This window comes from Xiphophorus maculatus, chromosome 21 (assembly GCF_002775205.1).
Source record: "Xiphophorus maculatus strain JP 163 A chromosome 21, X_maculatus-5.0-male, whole genome shotgun sequence".
NCBI classification, from domain to species: Eukaryota; Metazoa; Chordata; class Actinopteri; order Cyprinodontiformes; family Poeciliidae; genus Xiphophorus; species Xiphophorus maculatus.
In genome coordinates this window covers 24,394,334-24,421,280 of record NC_036463.1, presented here as the reverse complement: position 1 = coordinate 24,421,280, position 26,947 = coordinate 24,394,334, and the positions used below count along the sequence as shown (strand labels likewise).

At 47.5% G+C, this 26,947-nt stretch overlaps 3 protein-coding genes across 3 annotated transcripts; 2 read left to right on the top strand and 1 right to left on the bottom strand.

Moving 5' to 3' along the window:
• Positions 1 to 223: 223 nt before the first annotated feature.
• sycp2l (synaptonemal complex protein 2 like) lies at positions 224 to 13,644 on the bottom strand. Its single transcript, XM_023326808.1, has 26 exons — positions 13,589 to 13,644; positions 12,002 to 12,137; positions 11,601 to 11,669; positions 11,133 to 11,252; positions 10,354 to 10,467; positions 10,185 to 10,289; positions 5,420 to 5,444; positions 5,273 to 5,352; positions 5,112 to 5,194; positions 4,970 to 5,004; positions 4,636 to 4,778; positions 4,511 to 4,563; positions 4,369 to 4,414; positions 4,203 to 4,295; positions 3,263 to 3,335; positions 2,780 to 2,907; positions 2,557 to 2,671; positions 2,307 to 2,356; positions 1,891 to 2,202; positions 1,783 to 1,816; positions 1,556 to 1,648; positions 1,358 to 1,494; positions 1,175 to 1,269; positions 971 to 1,070; positions 834 to 892; positions 224 to 318 (listed from the first exon to the last, which is right to left on the bottom strand). Exons 1-26 carry the CDS (start codon positions 13,642 to 13,644, stop codon positions 264 to 266), a joined length of 2,409 nt encoding a protein of 802 aa, XP_023182576.1. The 3' UTR covers positions 224 to 263.
• On the top strand, positions 6,662 to 9,609 carry LOC111606137 (E3 ubiquitin/ISG15 ligase TRIM25-like). The gene has a single exon (XM_023325824.1). It carries the CDS (start codon positions 7,067 to 7,069, stop codon positions 9,296 to 9,298), a length of 2,232 nt encoding a protein of 743 aa, XP_023181592.1. The 5' UTR covers positions 6,662 to 7,066; the 3' UTR covers positions 9,299 to 9,609.
• gcm2 (glial cells missing homolog 2) lies at positions 13,613 to 25,593 on the top strand. Its single transcript, XM_023326081.1, has 8 exons — positions 13,613 to 13,857; positions 20,540 to 20,603; positions 20,834 to 21,022; positions 21,129 to 21,241; positions 21,394 to 21,519; positions 22,341 to 22,594; positions 22,869 to 23,109; positions 24,062 to 25,593. Exons 1-8 carry the CDS (start codon positions 13,765 to 13,767, stop codon positions 24,365 to 24,367), a joined length of 1,386 nt encoding a protein of 461 aa, XP_023181849.1. The 5' UTR covers positions 13,613 to 13,764; the 3' UTR covers positions 24,368 to 25,593.
• Positions 25,594 to 26,947: the final 1,354 nt, after the last annotated feature.

Genomic DNA, 26,947 nt, shown 5'->3' with positions numbered 1-26,947 from the left:
TGGAAACTGGCACCAGCATCAACATCACGCAGTATTTAGTTTCAGCCTTTAATCGTTTTTATCAGAAGAGAAAATTTATCAGATACAAAAAGATCCAGGAGGTTCTCCTCCTCCTCCTCCTGCTCCTCCTCCTGCTCCTCCTGCTCCTCCTCCTCCTGCTCCTCCTCCTCCTCCTGCTCCTCCTCCTCCTGCTCCTCCTCCTCCTGCTCCTCCTGCTCCTCCTGCTCCTCCTCCTCCTGCTCCTCCCGTCGATGGCGACTTCTTCAGCGGTTGGTTGAATGTTTCGTCCTCAGCTGGTCGGAGTCGAGATTCTTCAACCTGAGGAGAAAGAGACTGAAGATCTGAACACAGGTAACCCAAAACCTCGACCCACCAGAACCCACAGCTCATATCCACCCAATGTGTTCTGGACCACTGGGGAGAACCTCTAACCCAGTGGGGCCCAAAGCGAGTTCTGGAGGCCCGGCATCCTGCATGTTTTACTCACCTGGATCCAATGACGGCTCACTAGAAGAACCGCGACCTGCTGAGGAGGAAGTTCCCTCCAGCAGGGAGGAACTGAAACCTGCAGGATTCCGGACCTCCTGGACCCGCTGTGGAACCTCTTTGTCCAAACAGATGTAGTCAGAACCCGGTTTGCATCTAGAACCCGGTTCTTTTCTGTTGGTTTCCACCGTAGCGCCAGCACTGTAGGACATGGGGTCCACTCCAAACATCACAACTGAACCGTTGTTTATTGTTCCCCCGGTTCTACTTCGGCCCAGCAGATCATCTGGACCCGGTTCTACTCCAGTTTCAGCAGGGAGAACCGGACCAGAACCCATCAGACTCACTTCTTTAGATGTTCTTGACAGAACGAACTGAGCTGCTCCATCTCAGAGTGGAAGAACGTCTGCAGGACAAACAGGAAGCGGTCATCAGTGGGACGGAACCAGTCACACCAGTTCAGAACCTGCAACCCGCCTCATACCAGAATCTCAGAGTCCATGGAGTTCAGACTGATGGAGTTCTCCTCCAGCTGCTTCAGATGATCCGTTACACTGCTTTCAAACCGCTGCAGCAATGACAACCTGAACACACACACATCAACAACACGCCCGGGATGATGGGCAGGTTTGTGGAGGTGGGCGGAGCTTGTGGTGGTGGGCAGAGGCAGGTGTGGCGTCAGACTTACCTGTGCTGGTGGACAGCCGTGAGCAGTGAGGACACGTGCTGCTGACAGTCCCTCAGGGACCCGAGAACCTCAGCTTGGACCTCCTGCCAGCAGCCCTGAGATCATGGAGTCAATCAGCCTCGTTAATTATTGATTATTGATGAGCAGCAGAGCCACTGAAGGAGAGCAAGTGTGGCAACAGACGGTGAAGCGCTGCTCCAGCTGGGCTTTGAAGGACTTGAACGCAGCAGTGATGTCAGATGTCAGGTGTGACTCTGGCTCCGCCTTCTGCTTCGCCCCCTCACTCTGAAGATCCTCCTCCACTGCTAGCTCCGCCCCCTCTGCTGGGCAGCCAGGTGAGCATCAGAAACATTCAAGAAACTGAACTTGGCATTAAACTACCTTTCATTGGCAACTCAGACTCCGCCCAGTCCTGCAGAGGCTCCGCCTTCCTCTTGGAGGGGGTGACGCCCTCGGCCTGGTCTGACAGGTAGCCTGCGGTTCAGAGTGTTGGTTATTCTGGACAAAGCCAGGACAAACTGGAGCCTAGCATCTAACAGAGAGACCGTCATTCATTGTAACATGTTTTATTAGTGCAGCCATCATCCAGGTAAATGAACAGGTGACACCTGAATCTGCAGCTTCTCTTTTCCTCAGGTTTTCCTGCAGAAGAACAAAAAACAGGTAAACATGAAAAACTTATCAGGTTTGACTCCAGTCAGAAACAGGAAATGAACCTTGTTAGAGGGAGAGCTGCTTCCTTCTTCAAGTCCCTCTGTCAGGTGCTGCGTCGTCTGAAGCTCCGCCCCCTGCAGGTCACCTGATGGGGGTTCTTCCAGGTTCGACAGGTGAACTTCTGAATCGTCGGCTCCATCAGGCAGATCCAACGGTGGCTGGAAAGCAGCTGAACCAGAAACTGGAGAGATTCTCTCTGATGGACCAGAAGACCAGCCCCGCTCAGCGCCGGGTTGCTCTGACTGACTGCTGAACTTAGGAGTGGAGTGAACGATCTGGTCAAACAGAACTTCGGCTTGGTTTGAAGCCATAGGCTGAAAAACAAAACCTCAGAGTTGGAACCAGATAAACAAGTCATTCAGTTGGTTGTTAGCTTGGTCGGTCGTTGGGTCCGTCGTTGGCTCGGTGCCGGGGTTACCTTCAGTGAGGTGGACTCGTCCTCGCTGCTTGGAGACGACAGCGGTAGAACTGAGGAGAGAGACAGAGCTGTTGGGATCCTTCTGATTGGTTCATTCCAGGTCATGCGACGGTTCGTCCTGATCTAAACAACGAGTTCATAAAGCTGTGGATGGTTCAGGTCTAGGACCGGCAGTAAACACGGTGGTGTTGTGGAAGTCTGGTGGTCAGGCGGTCATCAGGGTGGAGGTTCTGAGCCGAACTCGACTCACTCTTCAGCTGACTCTTGCTTGGCGGCTTCTTGCGGCTGTAGGACCGAGCCGTGTGCGTGTCTGCAGAGGGCGAGGTCTGGACCGCTCCTCCGGCGCCGGATGGACTCGCCTGTTTCTGAAAACACCAACAGTTACTCAGATGAAGCTCCGCCTCACTGCTCAGACACCGGCAGCAGTGACCAGCAGGAGGTGCTGTTCCAACATGCAGGTGCTGCAACAGTACATTGAAGACTCTCCCTGCGGCCTCCTCCAGCTCTTGCTGGTGTTCAGGGTCAAAGGTCAGCTCCACCACGTAACTTCTGGTGTTCAAGTGCATGATGGGATTGGTCAGCCTGACACAGAGGACCGTCTCTGCCCAGGAGCATGATGGGAAAAAATCACAAACTGAGTGTCATTAAAACAACCGGATGTAAAACACCTGGTGGCTGATCTACCGGTTCTAGTTCTGGGATCTTAATGAGTGAGGAAGGCCACAGAAACATCATCATCATCATCTGAGCTGATGTCACTGATGGAAACCAGGAGCTGGAAGCTGACTTCACCTCCACGGTGTTACTGCAGACACAATACTGCCCCCACCAGGCCGTTCTGTGCTACAACAACACTGTCACTACTCCTATCGACCTTAAATGCTTTATAAAGAACTTCAGGAACCCGAGGTTCGGTCACATTGTCCAGATGTTCTGGAGGTCTTCCATCTTCTTACCGTTTTGTTTGAACTTCAGACTGTAATAATCCACGTCCTCCATCTGCAGGTGGATGGACCCCCAGAGAAAACCCTGGAGAACAAACAGAACCCGAACCAGAACATCAGATTGTTCCAACTACCACCAAGGAGAACCCTAAAGACCTTCCATGTTTCATTAATGTTCCCATTCAGAGGAACCGTGGTTCCTGTAGGGCCAGCACAGAACCAGAACCAAAGAAATCCCTCTGGATGGTTTCAGCTGCAGTAAGATTTGGGCCGACTTTTCTTTAGTTCCACAGAAGGAGGAAACTTTGTGTTGCAAGTTGGTGGGATGAGGAGGAGCTGATGCAGCCAGAGCTGGAAGACCTTTCATTTCTTTTCTTTATTTCTTTTCTTTTCTAGAGATAAGAATAAAGCCAAAACTTCCACGGGAACTCCAGACAGTCTGACTCAATAAATTAGGACATACGTCCTGATCAGGCTTGTCAGATTAATATTAGCTTTTGGTTGGCTAAACTTTGTCCTGCTGACTTACACAGCAGATGAGATATGATGCGTCTTTAATGTAGCAAATATTAAAGACCCAAAACCTTTTCTGGGTCTGGTTGGGCCAGTTGGTGAGTAGAGTGACCATCCATGTTCCTGACTTAATGCAGAGCAACAGCGCATGTGGCGCTGAGTCACCGGTCAGTCAGGTGACGTCCGGTCCACCGGGTCACTGAGCGACTTCCTGTTTACGTTTCACAAAGGAATTTAAAAAGCATCAACTGGTTGTTACTGCTGTGACTTCAGCCTGCAGCTGCTGCCACCTACTGTCCACACAGAGGTACAGGTACAAAAAGGAAAAGAGGAGCAGGAGACATTGGTGGGGACATGTCCACACAGGACAGGGTCGGCAGAACCCTCCACAGGTTCTGCCGCAGCAGAACCCAACCTGTGAAGGTCAACAGGAACCAACCTGACAGTCATCGATGAAAAAGCTCACACATCCCGAACCCACGTTGAAATCGATCCAGAACTTGTCCAATTTTTCATCTTTGGGTCGGAACAACTGCAGAGACAGCATGATGAGGTGCTGTGTGCCAGGCTCAAAGTTCTGGTTCTGGGTCCGTTGACGTTGGTACCTGTGTGGAGCTGAGGAAGGCCCTCAGGCAGGGGAAGCTGTACACTCTGACGGACAGAACCAAACATCGCCAGGAATTAGTCTGAACCATCTAGAACTCACTCAGAGTTCTAGATGGTTCAGACTGCATTATGGGATGTCACCTCCTCTGGTCTCCATGGCAACAGTTAACAAAGTTCAGGAAGCGTCTGCAGTCCTACAGGTGAAGACGGGCGTAGGTCAGAACCAGGTAGAGCAGGTGTCCATACAGAGCAGGTGAGTCACTCACCACCTCAAAGTCGGCATCTCTGATGTCACAGAAGGTGGATCTGATGTCACTGCTGTCGAACCACTGATTGGCTCTCTGCTCACGCTCTCTGCGCGGCGTAAGGCGACACAGCGCCTCCAAGAGGCTGACCTGAAACTCGTAGTCTGAAACAAGAAGGAAGCTACAAACATGGAAACTGTTTCTACACATTTCTAAATCCTGATCCAAAGTTCCCCAGGGACCCAGAAAGCTGCAGGAAAGTTCTTGATCACACACCCAGACTCGGAGGACCACGGGTCAGTGGTCCTCATCTCTACCCGAGAACCGTCCAGAACATTTAACGGATCAAGCTCACCTCCAACCGTCACAACAGCAGCTGCCAGCTGAGTCCTGCAGTGAACAGAGACAGGTGAGCCAACAGGTGAGCTTAGCATCCATTCACTGACCGAACTTTAAGGTTGAGAACTGCAGTGACAGCGTCCCAACACAAGTCTCACAGGTTCTGGTTCTGGTCGTTCTGGATCAGCCTCCTCTGCTGCCTGCTCAGGGACTCCAGGATGCTGTTGAAGGTTCTGATGGCCTGAAACCAGAGAGGGGCTTCATGGTTCCCAGCAGGGGGCAGCAGCGTGTGCAGCGGTTTATTGGTTACCATGGTTACCTCCAGTCGCAGAGGGAAGTGAACTCCGGCCTCCAGAGCCAGGTGAGCCAGGTGAAGCAGCAGCACGGACAGCTGGGCAGCTGGAGGAGGCAGCAGCGTTAGACACCTGAGCAGCAGAACCAACATACGAACCAGAACCAACCGGACCTGGAGGAGACGCCTGGGCCAGGAGCTGAGAGACAAAACGGACCACAGGTCATAATCAGAACCCACCAAGAAAAAGGTTTCCAGTTCCAGCATCAGATCCGAGAGTCCGCTAGCGCCAACAGGAGCAGAAAGCGCCGTCCTGGTTCCCCAGCAGGGGGCAGCAGTCCAACACGGATCATTCCGACCAGCTTCAGGTGAAACTGCAGCTCAACCACTAAATCTGCAGTTTCACCTGAGAAACAGGTTGAACTGACACAAATACTGGGTCAGAACCCAGATCGGTACGATCCAAACAGAAGACAGGGTAAAGCCAAGAAGATTTATAAGTTAATACAAAATAATAATAATAATAATAATAATAAAATAATGAAGATAAATCAATAATGATGATGATTCTCCTTTCAGGTCAGCAGGTTTTCCTTCTGACCTGCTGCAGATCCATTCCAGTTTCTGGACACAATATGAATATTTCTATTATATATATTATTATCTAAATATTTACTGTTAATATTTGTGGAAACTCCACTTCTGCAGAGAAATGAAAGCGGATCAGATTTATCCCTCACATTAATTAACCAATAAACAATGTAACCTAGGCAACAACAACATTAGTATTCTAAGCTAAACATGATAACCAGCTAGTTAGCATTTAGCTAACATTAGCTGCATCCAACAGCCAGATTAAAACCATGTTATTGTCTTTGCAGGCTCTGGCTAATTGCTGAACACGAGACACTGCAGTTCAGGTCAGAGGGCGAGACGCTGCTGCAGCATTCAGCTTCTATGCATTACAAATCTGGAATAAACTTCCCTAAACTGCAAAACAGCCGAAACATTGAGTGCCTTTAAATCTACACTAAAACAAGCTGGTTAGTTGCTTTTGAGACATAATTAATGAAACAATGTGATGTTTAGCGACGGCTAAATGTAATGTTTCAATCATGACTTTGTATTTTTATGATGTAAAGCCTTTGAACTGCCTTGTTGCTGAAAGGTGATGTATAAATAAAATTTGATTAGATTTTTTTGATTTGTTAGCAGGTGGATGGTGTGTTTGAAGATGGATCATCCAGAGGAAACAGTTTATGGGAACATCAGTGGGAACTCATCAGTTGGACACCAGGTCCCGTCACGTCCTCATCCTGCTGGACCCGTCATCAGACGGGGTCACCACCAGAACCCGGAGACCCACAGCGCTGCTGCAGAGGCCACACCAACAGGTGGCGCCGGCCCGGTGGAGAGTCTGGGCTGCAGCGGTTCGGTTGCCAGAGGAAACAGTTCTGATAGAAAACCCGTTGGTTCTGGTTCGGATTGGTTTATGGAAGTAAGGTGTGCAGTGAGACCGACCCAACCCATCTGGTTCCATCTGGTTCCATCTGGTTCCTGCGGCTCTCAGGTGATTTTAGGCTGCTGAAGTCTGAACCAACAGCCGTCATCCTCCTGGAATGAAGCTCAACCTGTTCAGAGTGAAATCATGTCAGTGCAGCTGCTTAGAGTTCGGAGGTCCACTCTCCGTGTTTCTGGCTCCACATCCTTGTTTTCTGCTTAGAAGAAGAGCAAATGTTTACTTTCATTGCTGCCTGACTGAACTGGATTGAAGACCTGAGACCAGTCCAGCTCTGGTCTCTGGTCAGTCCTCTACATGGAATGCAGCGGCAGGCGGACCAGCTAGCTCCGCCTGCCGCTCCGTGTTCACTGACGCAGTTGAGTCGACAGCAGCAGCTCAGACTTCTTCAGGTTCTGTTCTGCTGTGAAGCAGGAAGAATGGCTCAGCGGGGGATTTCACTGGACGAAGACATGCTGAGGTGTTCTATATGTCTGGATCTACTAAAGGATCCAGTGACCATTCCCTGTGGACACAACTACTGCTCCGAGTGCATCAAAAACCACTGGAAACAGCAGGACCAGAAGGCCATCTACAGCTGCCCTCAGTGCAGGGAAGTCTTCACACCCAGGCCAGTTGTGGGAAAAAACACCATGTTAGCAGAGCTGGTGGAGGAAATAAAGAAGGTCGCACTCCGAGATGCTCCTTGTCTTCATCAGTACGTTGGACCTGGAGATGTGAGCTGTGACTTCTGTACTGGGAGGAAGATGAAAGCCACCAAGTCCTGCCTGCAGTGTCTGGCCTCCTACTGTGACCTCCACCTCCAGCCTCACTACGACTCTCCAGCTTTTAAGACCCATAAGCTGGTCACAGCCTCTGCAGACATCCAGGAGAACATCTGCTCCCTGCACAATAAAATGAAGGAGATCTTCTGCCGCAGCGACCAGCGCACCATCTGCTTCCTGTGCTCTATGGACGAGCACAAAGGTCATGACACCGTCTCCGCTGCAGCAGAGAGGACCGAGTGGCAGCAAGAGCTCGGAGCGAGACGGCAGGACATCTGGCAGAGAGTCCAGGACCGAGAGGAGGCCCTGAAGCTGCTTCAGAAGGAGGGCGACATCATCACTGGCTCTGCCAGCGACACGGTGGAGAACATCCAGGCAATGTTCAAACAGCTGCTGCAGCTCCTGGCCCAGAGAAGCTACGACATCCAACAGCTGATCGGATCCCAGCAGGAAGCCGAAATGAGGCAGGTTGAAGAGCTTCAGCAGAGAGTCCAGCAGGAAATCTCTGAGCTGACCAGGAGAGACCAGGAGCTGGAGAAGCTGGCACACACCGAGGACCACGTCCAGTTCCTACGAAGGTACCCCTCTCTGATATCACTGGGCCCATCTACAAACTCACCCATCAATATTCGGTCTCCAAACTACTTTAATCAGATAACGTATGCTGTCACTGAGCTAATTCAGAAACTGCAGGACACCCTGAGGCAGGAATGGACCAGGATCGCCATGACCACAGCAGCCCTTCCACAGACACCAGCTCACCATGGGATCCCACCATCACCACAAGCCATACTCTCCAAAGTCGGTTCCTTGGAGTTACCACCAAAAATTCACCCTAAACCAGAGAGGCCCAAGGATTCAGCACCAGCAGCTCCTCCACCCCTCACCAAGTCCAAGACTGCACCAAGGCCACCAAGACGCCTGAAATCATTTGATGACAAGGTCCTCATACCTTCAGCTTACTCCAACATTATACCAACGGCACAATTTCACACATCGTCTATGGAGTTCAAGATGTTAAAACCAACATACCCAACACATCCAACACCAGGAACTCACCTGCAGAAGGGCCCCAAGGTTTCCTCACCAACGTACCCAACACCAGATCAATCTAAAGGTCCGTTATCGGACCTGACAGAGGGCGAGAACACATTTACATCACCGCTAGGTTACCCATCACTAGATAAGTTCAAGGTTTTACCACCAGCAGCACCGAATCACACACCAGGAGAGCCCAAGATGAGAACAGAGTTTTTACCGTATGCATGTCGGCTGCACTTGGATCCCAACACGGCTAATAAAATGTTGGTTCTGTCTGGACAGAACATGAGAGTGACACGAGGAAAGAAAAAGCAGTCGTACCCGAATCATCCAGAGAGATTCACAGACCGGTTTCAGGTTCTGAGCAGAGAAGGTCTGACTGGACGCTGTTACTGGGAGGTGGAGTGGAGCGGGATCGTCTCTGTGGCAGTGGCATACAAACACATCGTCAGAGCAGGAGGAACCAGTGGATTTGGAGATAATAAGATGTCGTGGGCCTTATATTGTCACAATAATAAATACATCCACGATGGTAGAAGCCTTGACCTCCCAGGACCTCCGTGTTCTAGGATAGGCGTGTATCTGGATCATGAAGCAGGAGTTCTGTCCTTCTACAGCATCTCTTCAACCATGGCTCTCCTGCACCAAGTCCAGGCTGTTTTCACCCAACCGCTACACGCTGGAATCTGTGTTGGGTCTGGATCTGCTGAGTTACTTCAGCTACTGTAGGCAATGCCCAACAATTTGCTTTTAACTCTCAGAACCAGCCAAGACTCAGACGGACTCTGGATGTCTGGTGTAGGTCTCGGGTGTTGGGCATCTATCAACACCCGATGCCCAGGGACCATCAGACCATCAGCCTGATGGTCCCTGTCAGAGTCCATCAGGCTGATGGTCTCTGACAGGGTCTAGCAGGGTCCAGAGTGGGTCTAGGGGGATTGTGGTTTTACCTGGTGTGTTGGTGACAGAGTGAACTGATGGAAACATTAAATCAACACATGAAGTATTCGGAACCCCCATCCTCATGTTATTGATCATCATGTAACCACTGAATGATTGTTGCTACAATCAGGAAATAAAATCATTTATCATTATAAAAAGGTTTCGGCTGTTTGATGATGATGATGAAGAAGAACTGGTTTTAAATCCTCCCAGTTCTGGATGAGCAGGTATGTTCCTGAGATAAAACTCGGCGGTGGTTCCAGACCAGTGAGACCAGCGCTGGTCTCACTGGTCTGAGACTCACTGAATGCAGGGAGGAGTTCTGGAATCGGAGAACATCTGGAACTCAGTCCAGATGTTCATCTGAGACCTGCTGCCACGCAGGGGAACTCATGGGAGATTCAGGAGGGATTCAGGAGGGAGGCGGCTACCGAAGCCGACACAAATATCTTCCTCTCTGTATCACAAGGCCAGTTTGCAGCTGGACCAACGGCTGCTGACCGGTCACGGCATTAAGAACCGTTAGAGACCCGATGATGGTCCGTCTGTCAGGTGATCCAGCAGATTACGTAGCAAAACCTGACGGCTGATTGGCTGCCGGGTCACTGAGCTCACCTGAGACCAACATGACAGACAAACAACTCCAAACATCACTTCCCAGCATGCTGCTCACCAGGAAGTAGTCAAAGAACTCCTCTGTGAGGGCCATCAGGGTGGTGGAGCCTTCTTGGAGGTCGGAGGTCAGCAAGTCGTGAACAGCTTCGAACCATAGCATCACCTGAGCAACAATAGAAAGGTGAGAGCAGCACAGAAGGCAACCAACCAATCAGATCGCTGATTACCTTAGCAGTCAGGCCGAGGTTGACCAGAGTCTCCAGGTCTTCCTTGTTCTCCGACAGAATCGATACAGATTTCAACACGACCAGAACCCTGCAGAACGCCCTGCTGCGCAGCTCCTGAAACACAACCGGCATCGCTGAGCAGCAACGCAGCAACGGAGCAACGCAGCACACCGCTGGACCCTGGAGCTAACCATGGTGCCACCGAGCACCACCTAGTGGCACCTAGCTCTACTTAGCTTTACTTAGCACCACCTGGTTCACTGCAGGCCAGAGCTTCTCAGTTCCAGTCCTCGGTTCTGCTCTGCATGTTTTAGACGAGCCTCTATTAGAACAGCTGATCCAAATGACTGCAGGACCTGCAGGATGTTCATCACCACAGATTCAGTCCAGGTGTGGCAGAAAGGAAACACCTAAAACATGCAGGGCAGGAGGCCTGAGGACGTTACAGGGTCACTGCTGCAGGTCGACCCAAACCCACTGCTAGGAGACCAGGAGCGGTTCCTCAGTCCAACTCACAGTCCTGGGATGGTCTGTGGTGATGAGGAGGAGGAAGATGAAGAGAAAGAGGAGGAGGAGGAAGAAGAGAAGGAGGAAGATGAAGAGGAGGAGGAACTCATCCATCCGGTATGGATGAGTTCTCTGAACAGAACTCTGGACCGGACTAAAGGTTCTGCACAAACAGACGATGGACTCTGTGTTGATGCCTTGACAGAAGCCCCAACAACACTGCTGCAGGCCCCGCCCCCATCACGGCCCCCTGAAGTTCCTCCTGCCGTTACCTTGGTAACCAGGAGGTGCAGCCTGGTGAGGGTGGAGCTGGTCAGTCCTTCATAGTGAAGCAGAGAAACGAGTAGAGACGAGTCTCCACGGAGCAGACAGTCGTCCACCTGAAGCTCAAACTGGGACAGAAACAGATTATTCAGATTTAATCTGAATATTTTAATTCAGATTTAATCCAGATTCACTCATTCAGACTCATTTTAATCTGGTTTAATCCTGAACAGACTAGATTAACTCATTCAGTTGATTTCACACACAGAAAACCCAAAGCCTGAAAATCACTAACATGTAAAGCACGGATCCACCGCCACCAGCAGGGGGCGCCGGCTGCAGTTTCACTGAAATCTGCCGTTGATCAGACTTTTCTGATGCACCAATTATTGGTCAGTTATTGATCAGATTCTGGATGTTAGTTCCTTCGAGGTTCCGATTCTCTGATACCATAAAAGACGCAAACTTTGAGGAACCGAACCGGGGAACCTGGTGGCCGAACCGAGGAACCCCAGAGCTCTGGGGAGTTCAGCTGTGATGACGGGCTGGAGACAGCAGGGGGCGGCAGAGAGCTGAGATAACGACAACTGACCAGGAAGGTCAGAACGGGCCGCTGATCCATGAATGAATGAATGAATGAATGAATGAATGAATGAATGAATGAATGAATGGGGCGGAACAGTGAAGGCCGCCTGGACACGAGACATTTGTCCGGATTCTTCCGTGTCTCATGCTGGATGTTCTGGGAACGTTCATGAAGCTTCAGAGAACGTTCTTTGCACCGTCGGCTCTGTGTTTGCGGATCTTTTCCCCTCATCGTCTTCATCTTCAATAATCAATGAGCGCAAAGATCAATAAAAGAAAACTGCTGGCTCACCATCGCGCGCATCCAGCCGTCTCCTCTCCGTGCACTCAGGGTGTCGGGAGCGCGCACACAGCTGCGCCTAATGAGCTCATCAGCCTCGGGGCCGCGCAGAGCGGAGGAATATCTGGACAGCTGATTGGCCAGAGTTCTGTGATCAATAAGTGATAATCAATCAGACCAGCTTCAGGACATGATGACCTGTGCCCCTCCCCCACCTGTTTAATAAATATTCTTTCATATTTAGGAAAAATAATGTAGTGAAATAAAAATAGAATCATTTCAACTCAGTTTGATTTAAATTCTAATAAAGTTCCGACTTTCAGATTTTCTGATTAAAGTAAAAATTTTCTCATTAATTTTATTTGACATGAAACTAAATGAAGAAACAAGTTAAAACATGTGGGATGAATATTTGTCATATTTTAAGCGAAACCTTCAGGTTCTGTGCAGCTTCCATCCTCTTCATCATCTTCATCATCTTCATCCTCTTCATCCTCTTCATCCTCTTCATCATGTCCGCCTCCTCTCAGTGCTCGTTATAATAACAGGCAAATCAAATCTGTTAAATATTCTTCAGAATATTTCAGAACTGAGTTTCTTCTGTTTGATGAAGATGTGAGTCTTCCTCAGTAGTCTTCCTCAGTAGTCTTCCTCGCTGCTCCTTCGGTTCTCAGTTGTTTTTTTTCAGATATTATTTGAAATGTAAATAAATAAAATTCTTTCATTCAAACCAAAAGTTTTGATTTGATTTTAAAAAGTAACAAAAGTTCAAACTGTAGTAAAAGTAACTAGTTACTTTGATTAATTAATCATTAATATCAATAAATATCAATTAACATTCATTGATATGAATTCATATCAGAGAAAATTGGTTCATATTCACATGATGGCCGAAACACAGAAATATTTTTATTATTGTAGAAAAATTTGATCCAAATTTGAGTCAAAACATTTAAAATAAGTTCAGATGAGCTAAACAACAACAACAACAATAATAATAATAATAAAAAATTTAAAATAATAATAACAATAATAAAAATAACAACAACAATAATAATAAAAATAATTATTTTTTATAAAATAATAACAATAACAACAACAACTATTATTATTATTATTATTATTATTATTATTATTATTATTATTATTATTATTTGATTCTTTATTAATGAACAGATTTCATAGTTGCTGCGGTTCGGACCTGACCCGGTTCGGTCTCCAGTTTGTGCTGCGCTCTAGAACCGGTTCTGCCATCCGAACCGGTTCTATTCCAGAACCAGAGCAGAAGGAACGGAACCTTCAGTCAGTTCCGGACAGAACCGAGTCCATGAGTTCGGAACCAGGCGGGACCCGCAGGTGGACCAGCTCCTCTGGTTCTGGTTCTGTAATTGTTGACTAATGAGTTTGTTTGTTTTGGTAAAAACAGTCACGAGTTTACACAACAAACCTCACCTGAACCTCCACACTCACCTGCAGAGCCAGCAGGTAGAAGTCCGGCCGAACCGGGTCGGACCCAGTCGCTGTGCCACCTGATCAGGTGAGGTTCTGGTTCTGACCCGCCTCCTCCCCCCTCCTCCCTGTGCAGCTCGCGGGTCTCACCTGTTCTCACTTCTACCTGCGCCGCCGTCAGAACCAGCCGCTTCTTTCTTCTTCATCTCTCTTCGGTTCGGTTCTGAGAGGCTTATCTTAGAGCCGGGACCAGAACCAGAACCGGGACCAGGAGGAGGACTTAACCCAGAGGCAGCAGCAGCAGAGCCGGTACCGGTACCGGCAGCATGTCCCGGGGGGAGCAGCGCGACGAGGCGGACTGCGTGTGTTCGGTCGGGATGAAGCTGACCTGGGACATCAACGACCCCAAACTACCGCAGGTACCGACCCAAAGACCGGCCCAGAACCGACCCAAAGACCGGCCCGGAACCGACCCAAAGACCGGCCCAGAACCGACCCAAAGACCGGCCCAGAACCGACCTAAAGACCGGCCCAGAACCGACCTAAAGACCGGCCCAGAACTGATTAATAAGTGGGATAAATATGAATGAATGTTTGATTGAACTGAAAATAATTTTGTAAAACGCCTTGAGACATAATAATAATAATAATAATAATAATAATAATAATAATAATAATAATAATAATAATAATAATAATAATAATAATAATAATAATAATAATAATTAATGAACCCAATCAAATAAATTAACTGTTTTAACAGATTGAAAGAAATTTAAATGGAAATTTACAGACGTTATTTTATGTTTGATTATTTTTTATTATTAAATAATAATAATAATAATAATAATAATAATAATAATAATAATAATAATAATAATAATAATAATAATAATAAATGATTCTTCGCTCTGAACGAAATGAATTATGAACGTCATAAATAGTGACGTGTCTCCAAAATGATTCATTCTTGATCGGATCCAAATGTTCTGATATAAAACCGTAAGAACGGAATGTTTTGGGTCCGAATCAGAACCGAGTCAAAAGCGGAACCGCTTCGGATTGAACTGAAAACCTTTCTGCTGCTAAAACCCGCTTTGGTTCGGTTGGGTTCGGTTCTGACGACAGAGAATGAAACTACAATCAGGATAAAAATTAAAACCAAAACGAGTCAGAACCAGAACCGCTCAGAGCGCCTGAACAGAACCCGAACCGACCGCGAAGAACCGCAGAGGAAAAGATTTTATTAAAACAAAAATATAAATGAATCAGAATTTATTTCAAAATTGAAGAATAAATTCTGAGAATGAAATGTTTTATTTATCGGGTTCAGTTTGGGCCAGAGACCGAACTCTGCAAGGTTCGGTTCCAAACGGATCAGAGATCAGTTCTAGAAATAAAAACAGCAAAACATTTTCATTTAGTTTCATTTCATTTTCTTTAGTCCTGAATTATTGAATTATTTATAAATTCTTCTTTAATCACTGATTGCGGATAAAATGAGGTTCGGTCCAGTTACTGTCCGGGCGGTTCCGGGACACATTCTACTGGTTCTCATCCACTCAGAACCAGAACCGGTCCAATAAATACTGCTCCGGTTCCGAACCTCTGATAAAAATCCGAAAAGAACCGAAAAAAATATAAATAAATAATAATTATGATAGTAAATAAACTAATATTTAAATTAAAAGTTTAACAGTAGAATTAAACAGAAAGAGCAGATACGGATTAATGCTTAGAACCAGAACCGGAACCGGAACCGGAACCAGAACCAGAACCAGAACCAGAACCAGTCGCTTAAAGAAAAGACAGAAAAACACAAGAAACCGAAATTACAATAAAGATTTAAATGTTTATTTCTGGTTTTGGATTTTTGGAAAATTGTAAATAATAATAATAATAATAATAATAATAATAATAATAATAATAATCACTGCACAGTGGTGCAGTTGGTAACACTGTTGCCAAGAAGGTCCTGGGTTCGATTCCTGGCTTGTTCTCCCTGTGCATGGTGGGTTCTCTCTGGTTCTCTGGTTTCCTCCCAGTCCAGAAGACTGTCAGGTTAACTGGTCTCTCTAAATTCTCCCTAGGCGTGTGTGTGTGTGTGTGTGTGTGTGTGTGTGTGTGTGTGTGTGTGTGTGTGTGTGTGTGTGTGTGTGTGTGTGTGTTCATGGTTGTTTGTCCGTCTGTCTCTGTGTTGCCTGGCAACAGACTGGCGACCTGTCCAGGTGACCCCACCTCAGCAGCTCCTCCTGACCTACTGGGGACCAGGGGTTAGAAAATGGATGAATAATAATAATAATAATAATAATAATAATAATAATAATAATAATAATAATAATAATAATAATAATAATAAAACCAAGACAAAACAAAAAAATATTATTATTGTTATTATATTTCTATTAAGAACTCGGTTCTTTTTTAGTTTAGGATCACTAGGATGATACAGTTTTCGAGTCCTTCCCATATCGGCTCAGCAGGGCCAATAGGCCGGAGTCCACCCTGACGACTCTGATGGCTCAAATTAGCATCCCTTCTTCAATTGTAAATGTGGTCGTTGACCGTCAGGCCAGAAGGTAGGAATGTGAATAGTCCATGTTGGGGGTGGGTATCTATGATACCTGCAGGAGATCAGGTCTCCTGTAGGTAGTGCTCTTCAGTTTAGTTTTGAAGCATACATGAAGTGTTTTTGGAGAGATGTGACCTTTTGCAGCTGATCCATGATGTTGTGCTGCATTATCCAGGTCATTTTGCCAAATGTACATAGAGTTTGCAAAACATAGAATCTGTTTCAAAAAATATGCAAAGGTTTTTCTAAAAGAAATTAGTAATGTTTCTCTTTGAAATAAAGCTAAGAGGGTATAACATGACAGTTTAGAAATAAACTAACCAAATTAATTGTGTTGATCCACCTCAAAAAAATCATGCAAAAAGTGTAAGCAAAAGAAATCTGGGAGACTTTGCACATGCAAATTTGCATGCAGCCTTTTGTGCTGTGGAGGATAAATAGGTGACTGCTTCACCTATTTAGTTCACAAGAACTAATGGCATTTATTTCAGTCATAATCTTGCGGGGGGTGACCAAGGTTCCATCACTATGTGACAGCTGGTCAGCAAACCTGGCAAACATGATTGACATGGCAGCACTGAATGCACATGTGCTTTATCAGGCATGCATTGGGGTGCAGGAGAGACGGGTGGACTTCCTGGTTGAGCTTGCAAAAGAGTTCGGTAACTCTCATGTGAGTGAGAAGAAGGCACACAAGGAGAAACTGCTTCGGCAACAACCTTCCACACCCAGCTCAGGCAAAAGGGCGAAGTGTCAGGTCAACCATCGATGCAGGATGCGTGTCCTGAGGCCGAAACATCATCAGTGACCCCTCACACGCCCACCATGGACTGTTCTCCCTGCTGCCCTCTGGAAAGAGGTTCTGCAGCATCCGGTGCAGGCCCACCTGGTTCCGAAACAGCTTTTTCCTACTTGCCATCAGACTTTTATTTTACTCACAACATTGGAACTTCAAACATTGTCCTGAGCCGTATGCAACGAAATTTCGTTCTTTATACACCCTGTGCATTGAAAATGACAACAAAGTCAGTCTAAGTCGAAGTCGAAGTCTAAGTCTATTGTGCAACTGTGAGATGCGTTGAGGCCATTACCAGGGTACTGATAAGGTAATGGCCCTATTTACTGAACAAAAGCACCTGCTAGATAAAATCCTTCAGGCCAGTTGGACTATCGAAGCCGATATAGGTATACGTCAAAGTGGACTAACTCTAGCCATTCTAGTGTTAAATGTGACTTTGTCTTGAACTCATGTCCCTGAACTCTGGTTCTGGTTCTGGTCCGGTCTCCTGCAGCTTAGCTGTAGTGGTGACATCAGAACCAGCTCTCTGGGTCGGCTCAGATGTCAGCTATGAAGGTCCAAAAGCTGCAGCTGAAGTTCTGGAACATTGGATCCAGTCAGACCAACTTGGTTCTGTTCAACCCAGTTGGATCCCAGTAGCCCAGGGGTGGGAAACTCCAGGCCTGGAGGACCTGGAGGACCTGGAGGACCTGGAGGGCCTGGAGGACCTGGAGGGCCTGGAGGACCTGGAGGACCTGGAGGACCTGGAGGACCCGGAGAGCCTAAAAGTCTCCTGCAACTTTTAGATGTGTCTCCACTTCAACACACCTGAGTGAAATAATGAGGTCGTTAGCAGAACCTGCAGAACCTGAGTTTTCATAGGAGGAGATTCAGCTGTTGGACTAAAGTGTGTTGGACCAGAGAGACAAGAATCACAGAACACCGGACCTCCAGAACCAGGACTGCCCACCCTGCAGTAACCAGTACATCAGGTCCAAGATGAAAACTGCTGCTTCACTGGACCAGCATGTGGAGACAGTGGAGATAAAATCTCTGCTTTAACAGGAAGAAACCTCCAGCAGAACCAGAACCAGAACCGGGTTCAGCACCAGTTGGAGGTTTGAAGGCAGAGCAGAACCAATCGGACCCAGTTAAAGTTTCCATAAACATGTCTGACTGTAAAAATGCAGCAGCACAAAGAATTCACACCCAGGAACCAGAGGAGAAACAGGAGGAGAAACAGGAGGAGAGACGGGAGGAGAGACAGGAGGAGAGACGGGAGGAGAGACGGGAGGAGAGACGGGAGGAGAGACGGGAGGAGAGACGGGAGGAGAAACGGGAGGAGAGACGGGAGGAGAGACGGGAGGAGAGACGGGAGGAGAGACAAGAGGAGAAACGGGAGGAGAGACAGGAGGAGAGACAGGAGGAGAGACAGGAGGAGAGACGGGAGGAGAGACGGGAGGAGAGACGGGAGGAGAGACAGGAGGAGAGACAGGAGGAGAAACGGGAGGAGAGACGGGAGGAGAGACAGGAAGAGAAACGGGAGGAGAGACAGGAGGAGAGACAGGAGGAGAAACGGGAGGAGAAACGGGAGGAGAGACGGGAGGAGAAACGGGAGGAGAGACGGGAGGAGAGACGGAGGAGAACGGAGGAGAGAAAGGAGAGAAACGGGAGGAGAGAGACGGGAGAGAAACGGGAGGAGAGACAGGAGGAGAGCAGGAGGAGAGACGGAGGAGAGACGGGGGAGACGGGAGGAGAGAAACGGGAGGAGAGACGGAGGAGGAGAAACGGGAGGAGAGACGGGAGGAGAAACGGGAGGAGAGACGGGAGGAGAAACGGGAGGAGGAGGAGAGACGGGGAGGGAAGGGGGAGACAGGAGAGAGACAGGAGGAGAGACGGGAGGAGAGACAGGAGGAGAGACGGGAGGAGAGACTGTAGGAGAAACGGGAGGAGAAACGGGGAGATGGAAATAATCCTAATAATCTATGACTATAGAAAACATGATAAATTAGGACGAGACAAAGACATGAGAGGAAACCAGAACAGAACCAAGATGGCCTGATAATAATAGTTTAGTTTTAGTTTATCACTTTATTTTGGTAAATTGTCCACATTAAACACAGGAAACAACAAAAGAAAGAAAAAGGAGAATAAATAAAGCCCCAGTTTACCAGAAACAGGCTGAAGGTTTTTCCTGTTTTTATGTCCAACAAACTACCAGCATATTTTCACAATACATATAGAAATCATATAACAGCCTGAGATTAGATCATTTTACATTTTAAAGCTCTTTTAAAGTTCACTAAGAAAGGACAGAACTAATCATCATCATCATCATCATCATCATCATCATCATCATCATCATCATCATCATCATCATCATCATCATCATCACCTCTCCTTTGGTTTCTAAAGACGGAACATTTGGTATCCAGAACGTTTCCCTCAGATTATTACCACTCTACATTTATCATCATATTTTATCTGAGAAAAGTTGCTGTGCATACTCCTACTATTAAAGTGAATTAATGACCTGACATTAATAATGTCTGCAGAATAATATTCAGTATTATGACTGGAATTGGTCTCTGGGTCTATATCAGTTTCTATATCATAAAATTTATGATCTGTAAGATCAAAACACTTCAATTCTTTGACTCGTGACTAAATGATATATTTTCACTTCCATCAGTTCAGAACCAAAAAAACAGAAATGCGAAAAATCAAAGCATAGAAACTATAACTCCAGCAGTATCTAGTCAATGTTCATCTATATTTCTCCAGCTCAGCAACATTTCTCATGGTTAGAAGCTCAGCTAGGTCAGGAGAACCATTAAGTTTCATCAGTGTCTTATAATTCCTGGTCCATGTTGCCTGTATTTTCTTCTCTTTTTTCAATATCCTGGCTTGGTAAACAATCTCTGCATCCTTCTTTGTGAGGTTTTCATTCACATCTGTTCCCTTTAGTTTTTCTGCAACTTTTAGCAGTTCAGTTTTGTGTTTTGTACTCACAAATTGAAGGATGATATTTGATCTTTTTTCCTTTTATCCAGATTTGTGTTTGGTTTTTGTGGCATTGTATAACAAGCAGCAAACGTTTTGCTGTCCAGCAGAATCTCTTTGCTGCTGAAGAACTTGATAACTGGCTGCTCAAGAGAAACTAGTTCATCTTGTGGTGCATCTTCCCCTTTCTTGTCTTCTGCTGTTGTCCTGCGTTTGTGCGGTGCGTCGTCTTGAGTCCAGATTTCACCACATCCTCCAAACTGTTCCAGGTCCTCCACTCTTTTTCCAACTCTTCTATCTTCTCATCCTTTTATTTGATAATTGCTTTCAGTTGTTGAATTTCTCCAATCAAACGCATCAGACATGTTTGTTGCTTCACCACCTGACTCAGTTCTTCTGACATAACATTCAATGACAGCTTGAGTTCTTCCGTATCTTTTGTTAAACTTGAATATATTTTGCTACTTGTCAGCTGCTGAGAATCCTGATAGTTAACAAGGCCTTTGCTGGCTGTTCAAGCACATTTAGTAAAAGTGCTTAACATTGAAAAAATGGCAGAAATGGTCCTACAAGTCCAAACATTAGTTGAATATCAAAGTGCAGAACTTCAACATTTGCTTGGATGTTGAGTTGTATTTCAGATATTCAATAGATTTCACTTAATTGCAGGCCAGATCCGCACACTCCCTCCTAGCCAGCGGCCATCTTGTTAACATTGTCTGTCCCTGTGTCCCCTGTCTGTCACAAGGACCTGAAGCAGTTGGACCCATTCCAGGAGTGGACAGACGGCTACGTCCGCTACATCTACAGCGGTGAGAAACATTTGTTCTTCTGTCTTATTTGACCAATCAACAGACAGGAGGCTGTTACCATGGCAACAGAAAACAAACCCTGATGAGTTGAGCTTTTCTTTGTGGAGTTGATCTGACCACAGGAGTGAGGGGTTAGGGTTAGGGTTAGGGCTCCGCCCTCCTGATGGCATCACGCAGGCGGCCCTGCAGACTTGCGGCTGATTGGTCCTCGGTGTTGTGGTTCGTTGCAGGCGACGATAAGAACGCCCAGAGACACCTGTCGGGCTGGGCCATGAGGAACACAAACAACCACAACTGCCAGATCCTGAAGAAGTCGTGCCTGGGGGTGGTGGTGTGTTCCCGGGGCTGCGCCCTGCCAGACGGCGCCCGCCTACAGCTGCGCCCCGCCATCTGCGACAAGGCCAGGCAGAAACAGCAGAGTAAGGCTAACCCGCTAAGACCAGAGTACTGGGGTACTGGGATACCGGAGTACTGAGGTACTGGGGTACAGAGGCGTCGCCCGGCTGATCAGACTCTGTGTTTCAGAGAAGATGTGTCCAAACTGCAGCGCTGCTCTGGAGCTGCTGCCCTGCCGCGGCCACAGCGGATACCCGGTCACCAACTTCTGGAGAGTCGACGGCAAGGCCATCTTCTTCCAGGTGAACACCTCTGACCTTTGCTCTCTGACCAACCAATTAACTAACCACCCATCCACTTACCTTCCATCACATGCTGACCTCCAGCCCAGTCTTTGTTTCTTGAGTAAATGTTGTGCTTTCTGTCTGATGATGTTCTGGTTCTGGTTCTTCAGGCTAAAGGTGTCCATGACCATCCCAGACCAGAGTCCAAGTCTGAGACCGAAGCCAGAAGGAGTTCAGTGAAGAGACGAGTCAATTCCCCTCCGTTCACCCCGAAGAGACGCCTGATGGAGAGCCAGGTCTGATGATGATGATGATGATGATGGTGGTGATGATGATGACGATAACGGTGATGATGATGATGATGATGACGAATATGATGATGATGATGAGGATGATGATGATGATGACGATTACGATGGTGATGATGATGATGATGACGATTGCGATGGTGATGATGATGGTGATGATGATGATGATGATGATGGTGATGATGATGAATATGATGATGATGACGATTGCGATGGTGATGATGATGGTGATGATGATGATGATGGTGATGATGATGGTGATGATGATGATGATGATGATGAATATGATGATGATGATGATGATGGTGATGATGATGAATATGATGATGATGACGATTGCGATGGTGATGATGATGGTGATGATGATGATGATGATGGTGATGATGATGGTGATGATGATGATGATGGTGATGATGATGACGATTGCGATGATGATGATGATGATGATGACGAATATGATGATGATGATGATGAGGATGATGATGATGATGACGATTACGATGGTGATGATGATGGTGATGATGATGGAGATGATGATGAATATGATGATGATGACAATTGCGATGGTGATGATGATGGTGATGATGATGATGATGATGGTGATGATGATGGTGATGATGATGATGATGATGATGATGATGAATATGATGATGATGATGATGGTGATGATGATGACGATTGCGATGGTGATGATGATGATGATGATGATGGTGATGATGATGACGGTGACGATGGTGATGATGATGACGATGATGACGATGATGATAATGATGATGAAGGTGGCTGTTTGTTGTTGTTTACCCTCTCAGGCTTTAGGCCCCGCCCTCCTCTGTGTGGAACCAGCAGAAAGGATTTCCTTCATTGAGCCGAACTTTCCGCAGCATTACCCACAATTCCAGAGCAGTGAGCCTTACTACAACCCCCACAATGCACTGGGAGAGGCCCCGCCCACCCTCCAGAAACCAGCCAACCCAAGACTGTACATGGGCCGACCCGGCTACGACTTCCAGGGATACCTGGCCTCACCTTCGTATCCTGTGACCTCTGACCTCTGCGACCCCAGGTCAGGCTCACACATCCAGCCCAGACCAAGTTCTGTTTCTGGTTCAGACTTCACTCAGAACCACTTTACTCCTGAGTTTCACCATGGAAACAGGATCAAGCAGAAGACTGGAGATTTAATTCAGATCCAGAACCAGAATCGGGTTCTTCTGATGCGCTCCGGTTTGACCAGAACTCTGTAACTCACAGGTTTAGTTCAGAACCAGAACCAGAACCAGAGAGATAGGGTCTTTGCTGGGTTTGTATGTGTGACCCAGATCCGGGTTTGTTTCCAGGGTAACGCCCGTCCTGGGCTCCTCTTCAGCGCCTTCATCTTCCTCGGCTCCGCTCTCATCCTCCTCATCCTCCTTCGACCCGCAGACGAAGGCGCCGCCAGCCTGGAAGGATCTCCTGAAGAGCTCCGCCCCCTACGCCGATAACCACCACTACTACAGCGCAGAGTACCCCTGCCGTTACTCTAGCAACGCCCCAGGGTCACCCGCTGGTCTGCAGACCATTATCACCACGACAACCAAGGTAAGCCAGGGTCAGTTGGGGGTCAGAAAAAGAACGGTCCTCCATTTTGTTTACACCGTCCCTTTCAGAACACCAGAGACTCAGCAGGTCCGACCCAGTTAGACAGAAATACAGAACAAACCCGGTCAGACAAGAAGACAAAACCACACAGATCAATGGCACATGGTCCGGTCCGGTCCGATCCGGTTTGAACAGACTGATCTGGTCCAGTCCGGTGTAACCCTTGATACGGTCCGGTCCAGTCTGACCTGAAATGTAGCATCATCTCCTTTGATGCTTATCAGTTTTTTAAGGTAAGCAGGTCCTGCTGTTTGGATCCGGTCCTAGGTTTTGGAGCAGTCCTTCCTCCAGAGAAAGGAAACAGTCCAGGAGAACCAGAACCAAAACCAGGCTCAGTAAGCGCACAACAGACTGGAGGTACTTTCATGCAAAGTCCTCCTCAGGGTAGAAGGCTGCAGTGGTTCTGACGTGGCTCCTGTGGTGGCTCGGTCCACCATGGAGTCGAGGACTTCAGGACTCTGTCAGTCCAGCTGTGCCATGAAGGATGGCTGAAACCTCGTCCTACAGGTAGAGGACCTTCCAGCAGGGTCTCCTAACCGCCGCTGGACTTCTTTGGTTCAGATAGTTCTGGTTCTTTGAAGCTTGCTTGCTCAGTTCTCTCAGGGTCACATTAAAGTCCTAACCCAGGGTGCCCTGGAGCCGGTTGGACGTGTCCTAACCCAGGGTGCCCTGGAGCCGGTTGGACGTGTCCTAACCCAGGGTGCCCTGGAGCCGGTTGGACGTGTCCTAACCCAGGGTGCCCTGGAGCCGGTTGGACGTGTCCTAACCCAGCCTCAGTGTTAGCAGTAAATGGATGTCTGTTATCAGTGTACACTGAGTGTGTGTGACAGAGAAAGCGTGGTGTTTGTGGTGGCAGTGACGATGAGGGTGCTTTTCTCCTTGTCCTCTCCAGGTGTCCTACCAGCCCTGTCCCAAGCCTCCGGGGGCGCTGCCTCCCTACCAGTCCTGTCCCAAACCGTCGGCCGGCCTGCCGTCCTACCAGCCTGCCAAAGCCGCCGGTCTGCCCGGCTGCTCGTCCCTGCTGGAAGACGCGTCTCCGTCTTCGTACTCTACTGAGGTCAAGGTGACCGAGGAGTCTGGCGGAGTCATCAAGTCTCTGTCGTTTCCTCCAGAACCTCTGCAGACCAAGACGGAGCGGCTGGACCCCTACGACTACCACTACGCCTACCCCAACGCCTATCGCTATGACGACTACTGACTCAGCACCGACTCTGCCGCCATGGCAACTGAAACTGATGAACCAGACTTCCAGACGGAGGAAGGGTTCAGGTTCTGACCCGAATCACCAAACCTTCAGAGGACGAATCAGAGCCATCAGATGAATCTTGTTCTGGAGGTTCTGTCCAGACCGGCCCAATCCGTCCACAGGACCTCTAGATGGTTCTGTAGTTCTGCTCGGGTCGGTTCTGAAGGCGTCAGATCTTATTAAATGTGCAGTAACTGTTGTTTTTTATGAATGATCTGCTTACCGTCCTGATTCTGTCACCGATCCAAACAAAATGTCTAACACGGACCCGAACCGGGTTCTGACCTGGTCCTGACCAGATTCTGACCGGACCCCGACCGAATTCTGACCCCTTGGTCTGAGGCAGCTCCACCCATCAGCTGCTGTCCTCTGGGTGGCGCTGCTACGCCTGCCGGGTTCCTGAACAATGACAGAGAACGTTTTGTTGTTCTGGAAGAACCTGGAAGGTTCTGGTTCCGCCTGCGTGTTGCAGCCATTACCCAGCCAGATGTCTGTAACCGGTTTTATTCAGCCAACCGGATCATCATCATCCAGTCACATTTTCACCCTGTCATCCATTTATAAAGATTGAAGCTAAATGTTTAGTTTTGGACAACTGAACTTTTATCTCCAAGCTAAATATAAATCTAATATTCAGCCAAATTTGCATCTTAGCTAAACAAACATTAAGCTAAACTGCATATATTTAGCCTCACAGCAAATAGGTAACTTGTAAAATCAATATTTAGCTCCAGGCTAAATGTGTAGTTTGGAGTTAGACATGCTAGCTAAATAGTTAGCCTCAAGCTAAATAGTTAGCCTCAAGCTAAATAGTTAGCCTCAAGCTACAAGTTTGCAAATAAACATTTAGTTTTTAGCTAAACTCCAAACTATTAATAAGTTTTAACTCTAAATATTTAGTCTGCTAACAGATTTTTAGCTTCAAATTGTGTGATGTGAAACTGTGGAAATGTTCTGGTCGGGCTGCCGGTCCACAGAACCAGCAGGGAACCATCTGTTGGCCTGCCTGGTTCTGGCCAGGTTCTGGTTTGGTTCTGGTTGGTGAAATTGGACTCAGAGTTCTACAGATCCAGAAGTTTTGTTCTGCTGAGCATAAAACAAACCCAGAACCAGGTGACCCAGTTGAGTTTATGAGGACTGGTTTTGGTTCTGATGGTCTGTCCCACATTTCAGCTGATGAAGAATAAAAAGGTTCTGACATTTCTGAGTTGGACTTACTTTCCTTCAGCAGAACCGGCCGGGTTCTACCAACCTCACAGGAACATTAAGGGTTCTGTTCTGAAATGTTTCCTGCTTTCTGTTCTGGTTGGCCCGGCCGGCTCTGCCAGACCCGTCTGGGCCCGGCACCTCAGGTTGAGCAGCCTGCAGCGGTGATCAAAGCGGTGGTGTTTGGACACGGGCCGGTTCCGGTCGGGGTGAGTAATAAATGTTGTTTTGACAGAAACGTGTGGGAACAGAACCGGCTCTGTCCTCAGACTGAACCTCTAAACCTGCCCGCTCTTCCTCCTCCTCCTCCTCAGCTCTCCTCATGTGGTTCTACAGAACCAGCTGGGCCCAAAGTTCAGGAACCGGAGCGGATAGGGACGCAACAGTTCTTTGGGTTTCTATCACAGGTAAAGCAGAACAGTTCTGGTTCTGGTTCTGTGACATCTTCAGGTCTAGTTCTCCTGGATCCTTCTGGATTCGTTCAGAACCAAGCTATTACTTTTGGTTCTGACCCACTTTCTGGTTTAGCAGCAGAATCTGAAGTTTGGAGTTTTGCTAAAAACTAAGATGAGTGAAAACATCAGGAAGGTTCTGAAGAAAAATCACCAGGCTCAGACCAGAACCAGAACCAGGTTGAGATCTGGATCAGCCGGGTCATAACAGAACCAACACAGGAAAGTTCTAGTTTTTATTAGTGATAAAGACGGATAGATGTCGGATGATCCGGCTGATCTGGAATCAGATCTACTGCAGAGGGAATCCTGTCACCTGATTGGCTGCTGTGTTTCCTCAGCAGCCGGGACGGGGTTATTATTATTATTATTATTATTATTATTATTATTATTATTATTATTATTATTATTATTATTATTATTATTACTATTATTATTATTATTATTACTATGTTGTTGCGCAACACCCCCCCCCCCTCCTTTCTGTCTCTACTCTCTCACTCTCTGCTTCCTCTTCTGAGAGGGGAGATGTGCTACCAGCTCTCCTTCTAACGGGTTAATTGAGTTTCCTAAATCTGCTGGGATTTACCCTGTCCAGAACTGAAGTAAACTCTGTTTAAGCTGGTTTCGAGAAACGATTCACCTGATTTTTAATGGCCAACATCCAGGTGTCCCACCCTTCTTCCCCCTGTGAATTAGCCAGACTGAGCAGCCTACAGCCAACTAGTTTCACAGAGCACACCTGTTAACGGTCGCTCGTTCTCTATTTTACAACTTGCATTTGTTATTGAACCAGGTAGGTTTTAGTGACTCGGGCGAGTCCCAAGGATGACGTTTTAAATTTGGGTTACCAGCAACCTAAAAACATTTTAAA

Excerpts from the sequence above, each read along its gene's own strand:
- LOC111606137 (XM_023325824.1), top strand. The coding sequence starts at position 7,067 with ATGCAGCGGCAGGCGGACCAGCTAGCTCCGCCTGCCGCTCCGTGTTCA.
- sycp2l (XM_023326808.1), bottom strand. The coding sequence starts at position 13,644 with ATGAAGAAGAAAGAAGCGGCTGGTTCTGACGGCGGCGCAGGTAGAAGT. Across the intron at positions 4,779-4,969 it reads TGCTGTTGTGACGGTTGGAG|ACTACGAGTTTCAGGTCAGC; the intron begins GTGAGCTTGATC and ends TTCTTGTTTCAG. Across the intron at positions 1,495-1,555 it reads GTCTGAGTTGCCAATGAAAG|AGGGGGCGGAGCTAGCAGTG; the intron begins GTAGTTTAATGC and ends GCTGCCCAGCAG.
- gcm2 (XM_023326081.1), top strand. The coding sequence starts at position 13,765 with ATGTCCCGGGGGGAGCAGCGCGACGAGGCGGACTGCGTGTGTTCGGTC. Across the intron at positions 20,604-20,833 it reads CGTCCGCTACATCTACAGCG|GCGACGATAAGAACGCCCAG; the intron begins GTGAGAAACATT and ends GGTTCGTTGCAG. Across the intron at positions 21,520-22,340 it reads GACGCCTGATGGAGAGCCAG|GCTTTAGGCCCCGCCCTCCT; the intron begins GTCTGATGATGA and ends TTACCCTCTCAG.